Below are 14,316 nucleotides of genomic sequence, written 5' to 3' on the forward strand. Positions count from 1 at the left end.
ATTAAGCGCTCGCCACGGATCACCTGCTTTGTGTGTGTGAAAGAGAACTTCTCAGACGCACCAGAACACATCCTTACGTCGTTTTCTGATCCCGAACGTGCGTTCTGGCGAATGCCGCTCTCCATGATCGGCTTTCAGCTTGGCCCAGGTTCAGCCTCTCCTCAGATTCTGCCTTTCACATAGGCCAGGTTACATCCTATCATCCAGACCATTGTGAAAGGGAACACGCACAGAGAGACTGAGGACATGAACCTGGAACTACCGACAATAGGGTACATCTGTATATTTCTTTTCAGGAGAGAATAATACCTTTTTCTGAACATTTCACTTGCATTTGTATCGGTTTTGTTCATTTTTTATTTTTTTGGTACCATAACATTTTGACCAAAAACCTGGTCTGGGAAAGTTTGGTTCCCAGCTGGAACCTTGCAAAAGTCATTTTGCCGTTGGGAGGGGGAGAAGAAAGGAACAGGAGATTACACACTTGCTGCTCTCTTCCGCTGTGAATTGTGCACTGGCTTCTGTTGATGATGAATCCCTGATTGCACTGCTTCCACGCAAAACTGGTGGAAACCCATTCATCCGGCCTGAGGAAAAGGAATATATGCCTGCCATCCAGTCAGTAAGGCACATAATCATTCTCTCAAATCCAGGTAAATAAAGAGACGCCAATACAGTGATGGGGAGCTGAGGGGATCCATAAATAAAATCCCATTACATCCAGCAGCACTGCAATTTGATATTTCAGGGCGAGACACTAGAGAACCGTGTTCTGGGATTTTGAGGGCACCTTAGGAGATTTAAATTTCCGCACTTATGAGCTGTTTACACTGTTCTCAAGTCAGATTACAGGATACAGGTTGAGCCGAGCTCTACAGAGGCGTGTTTTGAAAGCGAGTCTCATTGAAGCCACTCAGTGTTTTTTTTTGAGGACTGTTAATCACTGCTTGTGTGTATCTTACCTCCACCTCCTGCCACCTATCAGCTACGGCTACTTTATATGCAAAATACTGAGTGTGTGTGAGTGTGTGTGTGTGTGTGTGTGTGAGACTGTCGAACTAGAATCACGTGAACATCGCATGGAATCAGACTGGCCGGTAAACCTGGCCCTGCCCGCTGTTTTAATGTCTGTCTGTGTTTTAATATGTGCTCTGACCACAACATGAGCTTTATATAGCAGCTGATCTCAGGTCAGTGAGTACAATGAACCTTTCTGTCACGGCCAACATACCTCCAGCCCACCAGAGGGAGCAAGATCAGCCGGGGCGACAGCGACCAGGACGCGGAAGTGAGGGGGGGGGTCAGCATCCAGTACAAAAGTCAGGTGGCCAGGGGGACACTGGCCACTCTTTCGCAAATTATTTTCTCAAGAGACGCTAGCCTTCTTTGTAGCACTTTTTGATCGTGCCTTTTTGACCACGACCTTTGCCTGCCCTTGACCTTGAGTTGGCCTGCCCCCTTTTTGCAACGACGATACCTGTATGCTGCCCCACCTTCCTGCCACCCATAGCCAAGCAACAGCGTCTGCCTGTACCACCCAAGACGCCCCCCCATCCGACCCACACTCCCGGATCATCCTCAAGCCAGCCGTCTTCCTGTTTTCCTCTGCCCTGCTCCACCCCGGCTTGATCCCCTCGCCTCCTTCCCCGCTGCTCCACCCGGAGCCAGAGTTCCCCTCCTGCCGGGCTGTGGCACGTCCTTTGTCCCACCTTCTGCCTCCCTCCCTCAGGCCAAGCGCCTCCGGTCATCCTCCCCAGCTCTTCTAGTGCCCACCCCCCGTGCGGAACATGTCTGCGAGTGCGTCCCCGAACTCGCGCGATGACACTTTCATTTAACAGAGTGATATCAATCCCGTGAAAAAAGCTCATGATGACAGCACATAAGACATATTATCCCAGTAGCTAGAATATGATCTAATACTTTTTTGGAGCAAGTGACAGGAATCACAATGACCACCGCATAGGACTGCGATGTGACAATAATTGCTGTTAAGAGGTGGCAATGTGTGTATATATATTGCAGACTACTGTCTGTGTGTCCAACGTACCCACCTATGGCTTTTACACGGTCCCCAGGGAGTGCGGGGGTGGACAATCTCAGCAAAATCACCCTGCGGTAAGTGTATGTGCACACATTCTTAACTGCTGCAGACTCCCAGCAGCTGTCGGCTGTATCTGCCTTATCAGGGGGTCCTGGTCGGGCCATGACGGCAGCTGCGTATGTGTGTGTGTGTGTGTGTGTGTGTGTCGTCTTCGCCACCGCGCCCGTGCCCTTGCTGTCGGATTAGTTCGCCATTGGGAATACATAAACCAAATCACAGCCAATCACGTATTCATGGGAAATTCAATTTCTCCCCTTCACACAACCATGATTAGGTCTCCTAGACAGGGGGTCCACAGTCCACTAAATTGCATCTTAAATTGAAAAGCTTGTGAATAAATCTCCTGCCATGACAAAAAAAATCCTGTTGGAACAAAAATGTAAGGGTAAGGAGAGAAAAATGAGGATTGCCTTCGCTGGTCATTGTTATCTTGTATTCAGTGATTGTGAAGAATATGAATTTCCCCACATATTCCCTTACAGTGTATGCACATACACAGACACACACACACACACAAGTGACAGATTATTATTATTATTATTTTTAGATTGCTGTTTATAATGAGGGCTGCACAGTGGCGCGCCGGCTAGGGACATGGACTCACGCCTCCAAGGTTTGAATACCGGTTCGGACCTTGTGAGTCCAATGCTCTCCCCGTGTTGGTGCGGGTTTCCGCCGGGTCCTCCAGTTCCCTCCCACTGTCCATCGGAATGCACACTGGGTGGTCTGGTGGCTCTTAATTCACCGTAGGTGTGAGTGTGTGACCCTGAGTTGGACTAAGCGGTTATGGAAGGTGAGTGACTGCCTTCTGTCGCATGCACACATAATTCAGAGATTTCGAGTATTATATTATTATTATATTGTATTGTATTGTATTGTATTATTATATTTTTATAGCTGTGTTACATCCACATTCTCCAGGTGGCAGCCAAGTAGAAAGAAATAGAAGATCAGTTAATAGTGTAAGGAAGCTAACTGAGGCAAGTAATTGGAACAAAAAAACTACAAGGTTATTCTAATTTTCATTTTTAATTGACATATAATGTATATTCAATATTAATCATATTAAATAAGCATTTTCTTTGCCATTACATTCATTCTCCACACCATTTGTAACCCACCCCTGTTCCAATAAAAGTGATGTGGCTTTCTTGTATACACACATATTACAAGAGGAACTGAAAATACGTGGTGTGATGTCTGTGAAGAGTGAGAGTAATTGTTGAAGGAAGCATATTGGACAGATGTTGGCTTCTAATTGGAGCCGATAAACAGACACTAATCTAATAAAAACTCCCCAACTCCAGCAGTCATTTTAACAGATTTCTGCAAATCATTCGGCAGAAATTCAGCACACGCACACACACACTATTTACTTTTAAGAATATATTTCCATAAGCCACACACAGGTCATTTCTGGCTCACTCTCTCTTTTCTCTCTCATGGTTTTCTGATGACAAGGCAAAAAGTCAGCAGAGCACGCAACATTCACCAGATCCTGAGATACAGATAATCCCTCACTGTGTCTGTGTGTTTGAAGACAGCAGCCCATAATGACTTCCAGGTCTCCTATCTCCCGCATCAAAAAAATAACATAAGCTATTCGAGAAGTTACACGGCCTTTCCATTTCCAGCAATGACCACCATGCTGACTTTATAACCATGAGTCACCTTCAGGCCTGGCAGGAATGAGCTGTTTTATACTGTGCAGTGCACACGCCACAGATACAGACATGGTGGATGCCGTGAGTTCGTTGGTCACGATTGCTGCAGGGCGTTGGAAGCTTCCAGAATAAGGTAACAATGCAATGCATCAGTAAAACAAGACAATATTTCAATTTAATCTCAGCTACATTAAGTATCTGATACATATAATTCCAATGTGGAACCTAAGCCTTGTTGATGTTGGCGAGTTGGATGTATGAAATCTCAGTTCACTGTAAATGGGATTTCAGAAAGCACAATCTGTTGTAAAATTTATAGAATTTATAGAATTGTTTCATCTTCTCTGTGGTAAAGTGGTAAAATGACAAGTAAAGAAATATATTTTTTGGCAACTATGACCATACAGGCAGCCAACAGACTCTGAACTGTGTCTGAAAAATCAGAGCAATAAAATAATTCTTCTTTTGTACAATATATGTATTCAGCAGTACACACTACCACAATATCATTAACTACTTTTTTTCTGTGAAGCTTAAAATAAAATAATTCAGTGAAATGTGATTGATGCCCCCTCAACAAACTTGACTGGTTTGCCGCTGCAGATATTTAGCCATGCACTGGACATCACCACGTAAAACAAATAATTAAAGGGTTGCGTGTGGAGAAAGAAATGGGGAACATCCGAAAACACAAAAATCCCAACAATCCCAACATGAGCAGAGAATGGCAGTTCCACCTCATTTAAACATCTGTAGAATCGCAGTCAGTGTGAGGAAATGAAACCTGATCTGTCTAATGGGGAGCAGGCCACGTCACCAAATCTAATACCCATCACAGAGCGGAAAGCTATTAGCGCGTGTATGAGAGAAAGTGGGTGTGTCTGTTAGGTGTCACTGTTAGAGGTGGAAGACGTGTGAATGGAACATAGAGGTCGGTGTGTATTTGGGCAAGGTCACCCGCTACAGTGTGGGTACAGCGAGAGTGTGCGACTGAAACCAAGGTCTGTGTGTGTAGGGGGGAGTGTTAAAGCAAAGCAACTGATTAAGAGACTGACAGTGTCGGTGAGTGTGAGAGAGAGAGGCAGAGTCAAAAAAGAGAAAGAGAGAGCGAGAGAGAGAGAGACCAAGGTCTTGTGAACAGCTTATTCGAGAATGTGGGCCTCCTAGGCAACAGGCGACCATGGAGACAAGGAAGACGGTGCGGTTAAAGGACTCTTTCAGAGCGGCACAGAGACCGGGTTCATCCGAATTTTCACACACATACACACACGGAAGACGAAGATTGTGGGATATTTTACAGTACAATAAATGAGTACTGTATTGGTGTAGAAAATGGGCCACAGACAGGTACAAATGAAGAGTCGGGGGAGCCGGGTATAGGAGGGTTCCAGCAGACGTTGTGACGTCAGCGGCAGCAGCATCGATTGAGTGTCACTCTAATTTCCTCGGTGAACGCAGTGTCTGGCTGTTGACATTGGAGCCTGTGGGACAGTGGGCCACTGTTCCCTCCACTAAACACAAAAGTCTGATAAACCTGCAGTAAACAAGGATCAGCAGGAGCCTTCAGCCTACAAAACCTGCTTACACACACAGATGCATGTAATGTCTCACATGCCGATGTAAAAACAGACGCTGTAAATAAGACCAGACTCACACACTCACTGCCTCACACATGCACACATATTCAGAGAAAAGCTTTCACACACACACTTGTATGTGTAAAAAGACTTAGGAGCCACAGCGGTAAATGCAGACGACAGGGTGGGCCATTTATATGGATGCACCTTAATAAAATGGGAATGGTTGGTGACATTAACGTCCTGTCAAGATGGGTGGTGACCATAGTGGCCATTTTGAAGCAAGTCATCTTGGATCCAACTTTTGTTTTTTCAATAGAAAGAGGGTCATGTGACACTTATAAAATGTGTTCAATGTCACCAACCATTCCCATTTTATTAAGGTGCATCCATATAAATGGCCCACCCTGTACAGGTCTGTTGAAACAGTGAAACCAAGGACAAAGGGTTTATTACCAGGAACGTAATAAAAGCAGACACTAAGCGCTGTGCAAATGTTTACTCCCTATACTCTTGAATAAAAAAAAAGTCTTTATGGAACAACTGGTTACATCTGTTTTACAGACCACGTCATGGTCAGGAACTCTTACTAAAATAAGCCTAAAGCCTCCGCAAGACTTTAATTAAGCCAATTACATGTCGTATTGACCACCCATCCATCCATCAATCAATTTGGGCGTGCGGCAGGAACTGCAGCTTGACTAGAGAGCTGCACAGGGATGATATCTGTCCACTATCCACATCTATCTCCATTTGCATAAAAAAACTGGTCCCAACCCAATCCTCACATTCACCAACACAGTAACAATATGGTGTAAAGAGTTATACCTACGATGGTAAAATAAGCCCATATTTTTCATGATTAGCAATAAATGAATCTGCAGTGCGCTACAAACACTAGGAGCACCAACCCACACCATCATAATGGGGCCTGTGATCAGGAGGTTGCCACTTCGAATCCCAAGCCATCAAGGTCCCACTGAGGTGCCACTGAGCAAAGTACCGTCCTCACACACTGCTTCGTTGTGTCACCGTGTGCTGTGCTGTGTTTACTTTCACTTCACAAGGGGAGCGTGCAAGCTCCACTCACACGAATCTGGAATTGGGATTTGAACTCACGACCACTAACCGCCATAGGGAACCTTGAGGCCTGCACTTCCTGCCCCTTCCCTCAATAAATAACCCCTTCGGCACCCCTTCCACTCCGCCATTACCTGGGGGTTACGTTGGAAGAATATCTGATCAGTCAAAATCCATAACCACCACGTCGTGCCGCGCGACGTGACGCCTACCTCCACACGCAGAGCACCTGACTTCAGCCTTGAAGCTCTACCGACAGGCAGCCGGCGTCACACAGAAAATGTCACTCTTCTCTCAGCCGGTGCCACGACTCGCCTGTTAATCAGGGACCACTTAACCACAAACAGAGAAAAAGGAGGCACACAACACCGAGGCGCGGCAAACCCTGTGCAGCGCGTGGGCTTTTTTACCCGCGTACGACAGAGGGGAGCGTCTCTGACAGCCTGTTTGTTCAAACCTGCCAAAGGAACAGCGAGTTTTCAGATGAAGGGGTCTCGCCGTTTTGTTCGTCCGCGATGCGCGCCCAGGCTTCGCGCACCCCCTCCTCCCTCCTCCACCTCGCCGCATTCCCTCCATCTCTCGCTCGCCCCGCCGGATGCACGACAGCCCTAATTGCGAGCAAACGTTAGTCACGGCAACTCGGCGCTCGTCTGGAAAATGATCGGTGGCGACGGGCCGGCCAGAGGGAGAGGCCCGAGCTTCCCGTCCACGGCTCCATTACTGAGCCTTATTGGAACATCGAGTTCACCTCGCTCACGTCAAGCAACTGTGTTCACTTGGGAACGATTTCCGCTGTATTCAGCCTCTGTTTGGCTCTCGAAAACCCGAGCAATACTATAGGTTCAGTTTACTCTGACTTGGTTGTGACTTGTTTTTTAAAAATTCGTAACTAATGAATCGGTTAGTGACATGACCTCACACCTCCCAGCTCAGATGCTAGGCCACCACTGTGCCACCACTGCCCCTTAATTGCCCATAGGTGTGAGCCCATCAGTATGTGCACCCGTAGGGGTGGTAGTGAAAGTGAAAGTGAAGTGATTGTCACATGTGGTGCACAGCAGCACAGCACACGGTGCACACAGTGAAATTTTTTCCTCTGCATTTAACCCATCACCCTGAGTGAGCAGTGTGCATTTTTTTCTCTAGTTTCCTAGTGGGTAACCTAGAAACCCACAAAGTCAAACCCCACACACTACCATTGTGTCCCTGAGCAAGACACTTAACCCTGAGCTGCTCCAGGGGGGGCTGTCCCTGTAACTACTGATTGTGGTCATCTTTGGCTCTCGTGGACCTGATGCGGTTTACACATTGAAAGTGAGAGAGTGATGAAACTCCCCTTTCATGTTGAACTAAATAAAATGCACTTTTGCATTCTGTTTAACACCGAGGCATTTTATTCCAAGGGAACAGAATATTAGTGTGTGTACATGTGTACCTGGCCAATAAGTGAATGCTGCCAATACTTAAGTGACGTGGGTGGACGTCTGTCAACAGTGTCTCACCAGCTCTTTTCTACCACGGTTATAACAGCAGTGAGAGCTCATACAAGACACAGTGTATTCAGACTCTCTCCTGAGTGTGTGTGTGTGTGTGTGTGTGTGTGTGTGTGTGTGAGACTCTGTCAAGTTTGGAAAGCCTGGCCTCCAGCAAGAAGGAGACCTGCTGGGCGAACGTTCCCCGGCTCAGACAGGAGCAGAAATGAGGAACGAGTGCAGCTCTATAAAAAATAGCATCAAGCGTAAGCTGTATTCCCAAATAATTGTTTTGCCTGTTGCTAAGCTACAAACCCCCCCCTCCCCAAACACACAGATGCACAGGTCCATGCAGAGCCACGGCGATGATGTCCCAATCCTAAATTCCATCCTCCGGAGCGATATATGTTTAGTGGCTCATCTTCACGGTGCTAAAAGGTGCTGTTAATTTACGAATCCTCGGCACGATTCTCCGACTCAGTGGAACAGATTAGGTCGTCTGCGTGGGCCTTTCGGTTTAACGCCAGTTAGGATGACATCTAAAAACACTTTTCCACACCATCGAGACCATATCATCCTGAAGCTATTGCAGCACTTCCAGACCATTGGTTGTGTTTTATGTAGGAATAGATATTTCCCTTGAGTACTTAAACACAAACTACACTCTAGGATGGTATTCTGTTAAGAAAGTCCAGTAAATTGTTGTTTTTTTCAAGCAGGACTTCAAAAAGTTCAACTCATTCTGAATTCATTTTTTTTAACAATTTAAATGTGGGAAAAACCCATGCAGGTTGTTAGAATCATGCAGACGTTTTCCATTTTTTGCATTGTTAAGATTTTCACGGCTTTGCCGTGCCGAGTTTGTTGACCACTGCGCTCACACCTCCACACCGTTCACTCTGGCAAAACACGGAACCCCCCACGGAGCGACACCAGGCTAATGCCGCCACCCCGGAGCGTCCCGTCAGTCTGAGTGACACTGGCGGCATGGCTGGGCTCTTAATGACAAATCACAGTCACTCCCGCGCACTCTGACTCACGCACCGCCGGGCTCCGCGCCGCCGGGCTGCATGCTGGGCCGGAGGGAAAGCTGAACCAGGGCGCTCAAGCCGCCAGGGTTTTATTTGCTGCTGCCTGCAACATTTTTTGCTTGAAGGTGTGTGACATTTTTTGAAAAACACGTCTATTTCATCACACTAACCTTTGGCTAAAGACAGTAAAAGAGGGTATGCTCTCTCTCTCTCTCTCTCTCGCTCTCTCAAATAAACGTACAGACCAGCCTGCACGCACGCACTCACCCACCCACACACACACACACACACACACAGGATGTAGACCAAACACTCCCCAGTAATCCCGCTCAACAGGCACTCTGGAAAAACCCCAGAGCTCTACAGCCCATGACAACATCATATTAAGAAAGCCACCTACGTCCGTACTTCTACTTGAAATGTATTTCTTCGCGTCGGATTTCGGCTCAGAGCGATAGTTCGTGCTGTGGCTGTGTGGGTATTTCTCCCCCAATAATATCCTTCAAGTAAATATTCATGAAAACTTTTTAAGGACTGCCATTTGATGCATGCTTGCCACCTTTACACCTGCTTTACAAATACATTTCACTTATTTACTTCACCTGGGTGTGTGTGTGTGCGTGTGTGTGTGTGTGTGTGTGTGTGTGTGCGTGTGTGTGTGAGAATGTCCCCTGCATAAGGGCTACGTGAAGGGCAGATTCAGGAGGACAAGATAAACGATTTGAACAACTTCTCTTCCACATGTGCAAACAATTTCCCCCGAGTGGAGGCCAAGGATGAGCGAGGAGCCGGATTAACCGTCTGGTTAGCATGTGAAGCATGAATGCGGCCTCGGCCATTAAGCCAGCAAAAAAAAAAAAAAGTATGTCAGTGCTTGAATACCATATTCCCTTTTAACCGATTTGTGTTCATTTGTACTGTAAAATGTTAAATGCACACAGACATGTAATGCGGGGATTTCTCACCCCAACCTCACGTGAAGCCCGGTTTTCACCATAGGCCATAACAAATGGGGACCGTTTATTAATGTTGATGTTCACGTTGGAAGATGAACTTTCATTGTGTTCGTTTAACAAGAGCTTGTACTGCTGACTGACGGCTCGAACTTCCATGTTCTCGACCTGCTTCAGTCCGGGATACAGTGGCCTGGCGGAAAGGAAGTGGCCCCTTAATCAGAAGGTTGCCGGTTCGAATCCCGATCCGCGGAGGACACATTTTGTCATGTCACTGTGTGCTGCGCTGCAGTGTTTCAGAATGACAATCACTTCACTTTCACTTACAACGTGTGCCCTCCTTTGTTCGAACCCCTAGTACCAGCGTGATGTCTGATACCGTCTTCATTAAACCCCAGCAGCTACTAACCGAGCAAACAGAGATTGTCATTGCTTTAATTCAAGTGTTCAGATGGGTGAACCATTAAATCTCGTATTTGCACTAACTACATGTTGCGTGACGCCTCCAGAATACTCCTCTAAATGTCATTTTCTGCTTTCCAGCTGAAGCAAAAACGAATTAAAAAGAAAAATAAATGCCATCTCTAACACCATAGTACACTACATTTACAGCAAGGCTACAGCTGAATTAACTCCACATGTGTTCATTCATAGTTTTGATGCCTTCAGTGAGAATCTACCAATGTAAATGGTCATGAAAATAAAGAAAAACACATTGAATGAGACGGTGTGTCCAAACTTTTGGCCTGTACTGTACACAAAAAATGCACACATATGGAGGAACAGACTTTCGGTAGTTTTTATATTCTGCTGAGGACGGTTGCGAGAACAATGTCACAACTTTCTCCAAATATCTACACGCTAACTTGAAATAAACTTGAACTTGAACAGAACCATTCAGACCAGCCACAGCGTGTGTGAGAGGACATACCCACGATGCTCCAGTGCGCTGTGGGCGTCCCTAACTGACCTGTTCACTGTCAGGGCGCCATGAGGGCCTCATTAATCAGAGCTAATACTGCAGGGAAAACACTCTCTCTCCCTCTCTCGCTCTCACACACACACACACACACACACACACACACACTTAGCGCTGAGTGAGAATGTGCACAGTCGTCCATCTTCCATGATCTTACTGATTTTAATTTTGATGTCAACATCCTAACAGTCCTCCTCAGTTCCAGACACACACACACACACACACACACACACACTCGCTGGCTATCAAGTGTGCAGCCAGTGTATATATACAGCGGGAGAGAGAGAGAGAGAGAGCGGGCAAAAAAGAGAAACGCGTCTTCGTACAATAGATAAAGAAGTGCAAAAATAGAGAGAATTAAATTCTCCTCCCCGGCCCCAGAGCTAGTTAGCAATTCCCAAACACAGTAAGAAAGAGGGACAGAGACAGAAAGAGAGGAGCACAGAACGAGAGCGGCGGAGAGAAAAGCCAAGCCGACACAAAGGAGGCTCTTTGACCAGCGCAGGCCCTCTGTGCTCGGAATGCTGGTATCATATTCGCCTTGTTCCCAGAACCAGCATCTTCCGGAACTAACAATGGCGCGGGGACAGAATTTACGAGGGTGGGTGGGGGTGTACAGTCCCGGAATAAGGGACAGGATCTTCCGTACCATCTCGTTCCCTGCACTGCCGGTCCACCTCTGTCAGCAGCGTCCTCCCGCTGAACGGGTCACCGTTCGCTGCTTCCCTCACATCTCCCTCACACCGTCCTCCTCTTTCACCGTGCAATTTATTACAGACATGTAATAAAGTGGAGCTGGACAAATTCCGCTTCTATTCTGTACATCCATAGAAAACGCCAACGCGTCCCACCAGCACATGCGGACGACAGTCCCACGGCGGTCCCACGGCAGTCCCGCGTCGTGGTTGATGAACGGGGTCTGATGACCTGCACGAAATAAAATGGCCAAGCAGTGTGGGTACGAGGAATTTTGTGCGAGGGCCCTTTGCCTTAAATGCCGAATAGATGGCAGATACAGTGAAATTTTATGATCAATTTTGCTTTCTGAAGCTGAGCTTCTTACCTGCTGCTGGGCAGAACCTACAGAACGCTGGTTGGTCAGAGGTGTGTGTTCCAGCATTCTGGTGAGGGGGGAAAGGTGAAGGGCAACCGCGTAGAAATGTCAGATAACACACAGCCGGAGCTCACGCCAAGAAGCTTCTCGTCACAATCAACAGGGAGCACACACACACACACACACACACACACACACACACTCGCGCTCAGGTTATGCATTATGCACAGACCTAAGCCACTTAGCCAGGGAGGGGTGAGCACAAGCTGCCCAGAGTAATTACAGGCAGAAGAGATCACACACACGCCGTGTGTTATCGTGACAGCACGTACAGTGTTTGTTCAAAGTGTGTGTGCGTACCTGGACCAAAAACGACTGGACGAATAGCATCGCAAACACACGGATTCGGATCAGGGTCGTAGAGTCATGACACAGTGAACAACTGAGTCGACTCAAGTACCCGCAGCTCCTCGTTCAGAATCGTGATTTTAAAAAGAGTGAGAGAGAGAGAGAGAGAGAGAGAGAGAGAGAGACAAAGGTGTCCAACCCAGTGACCGAGGCGCGCGCACCGCGCACCGGGCGCGCGCCAGGAGAGCAGAAGGGCCGCGCGCGCGCCGCGGCCGCGCGCACCGAACACACGCGAACAGAACGCGATCTGTTCGTTCAGGCGGCGCGCCGGCGGAGATGTCCCCTGATGACACTGACAGTTTATAAAGAGTTTTAAAGCCACGCTTGCGTTGCATTTTTCAAACACATCGGTCGGCGGGGATCTCCACAAAAAAGAAAAATGTTTTTTTTTATTTTTTATAATGTTTTCATATTTTAATTGATGAGCTAATACGACGCCATGTCCCGTCATACGAGCGCCACTGGTGACCAGCATGCGACGCCGGTGGTTTTCAATACTAAACATGACAAAGTGTCCTCTGCCCTGTTCACGCGTGACGGGTTCTTCTTTATTTGTTACCACTGTCTTTATTACAATAACGATAAACCAACCGGTGCAGCGAAGCTGTACATTAACGCCACATTAAAACATTCCGCACACTTTTCCTGCAGATGATGCTCTCAGACAAAAAAAAACTCTTCCAACATAGAGCAGCGACACATGCGCGGTGGCGATTAACCGGCCAATCAGCAGCAGCGACAGACACCACAGACGAGGTTAATTGGAATTTTTTTTGTTCAATCCAACAAAGTTCCTTCCCTGGCATTTCCCGATCCCCGCCGGGACGGTACCGGCTCGTACTCACGCTGCTGTTCTCGCCGGTCCAGTGGACCATCGCCTGGTTGTGAGTTGCGTCCCCCTTGAGCACGAAGGAGCTGCTGAGCAGCGAGACTTTATCCTGGGACGGCGCTCTCCTGAGACGCCTGGACAGCTGTCCTCCGGGCGCTCCGTCCCGACCCGCGCCGCTCCGCTTCACCAAGCCGCCGCCGCCGCCGCCGCCGCCGCCGCACGGAGCCGCTCCGAGCGCCAGCGTCACCGCCAGGACGGCGACCAGCAGGTCCGAGTAGAATGTTCCGCCGGCGCGGAGAGGAGCGTTGCGCTGCGCCATGATAGCGCCTTTCTCCCGGTACCGACCGAGCGATGCGAGCCCGACAGACAGAAACTATACTGGAGGCGAGGAGGGAGAGAGAGAGAGAGATGGGGAGGGAGGATCAGAGCGAGGGCGCGCGCACCCACACACACACACACACACACACACGCACACACACACGGAGAGCAGCGTGCTCCGACGGCCGAACCGCGGGGACAGCGCTGGACCGCCATCTGGCGAGGAGACCGTGGGGTTGCCAGGTCCACGTCCGCCGGTTCACACGTAACCGAGGACCGTATTCCACACGCCGAAAAAGCAGGCGCGTCTCCTTATTAAAGATGAACAAACGAGGCACCAGCAGCCAATCGGAAAACGGTATTCACACTGCAGCACAGCACACGGTGGCACAAAGAAAGGGGTCCTCTGCTTTTAACCATCACCCTTGGTGAGCAGTGGGCAGCCGTGTGTGGGGACGGTGCTTTGCTCGGTGGCACCACTGCTCATGAGTTACGCATGGGTTACAGAACTCTCCTATTGCACTGCCTTAAAGATTTTCATTTGACTTTTTATTAGAAGTAATAAGCTGTAATAAACATGTTAATATTCTGTTTTGATCAATAAAAATGTAATATGTAATGCAGATTGTATAGACTCGTTTTAAATTAGGTTGTGTGTGTGTGTGATGCATAGTAATTCAACAGTCTTACTGATCGGGACCTGGGGTTCAGGGTTTTTACTACCAGCTCCGGCCTTCATTAAATGAAATCACTCGCACATAACATCATATATATCCACTGAGTCGTTTATTGAGATGGACAGCTCAAAACAAATAGCGCTCATTTTTATGCCGTTTAGGTTGAACGGCGT

General features: G+C 47.9%; 1 protein-coding gene across 5 annotated transcripts in view; it reads right to left on the reverse strand.

Moving 5' to 3' along the window:
- The window catches only part of sorcs2 (sortilin-related VPS10 domain containing receptor 2), a 191,866-nt gene extending 178,310 nt beyond the window's left edge, over positions 1-13,556 (reverse strand). For all 5 annotated transcript variants that reach the window (XM_029001663.1, XM_029001653.1, XM_029001634.1 and 2 more), the window contains exon 1: positions 13,165-13,556. In XM_029001663.1, the coding sequence (XP_028857496.1) occupies positions 13,165-13,467 (303 nt within the window). In that variant the 5' untranslated portion in view covers positions 13,468-13,556. The remainder of the gene's footprint in view (positions 1-13,164) is intronic.
- Positions 13,557-14,316: the final 760 nt, after the last annotated feature.

The sequence above is a fragment of the Denticeps clupeoides genome, chromosome 1 (genome assembly GCF_900700375.1).
Source record: "Denticeps clupeoides chromosome 1, fDenClu1.1, whole genome shotgun sequence".
Lineage (NCBI taxonomy): Eukaryota > Metazoa > Chordata > Actinopteri > Clupeiformes > Denticipitidae > Denticeps > Denticeps clupeoides.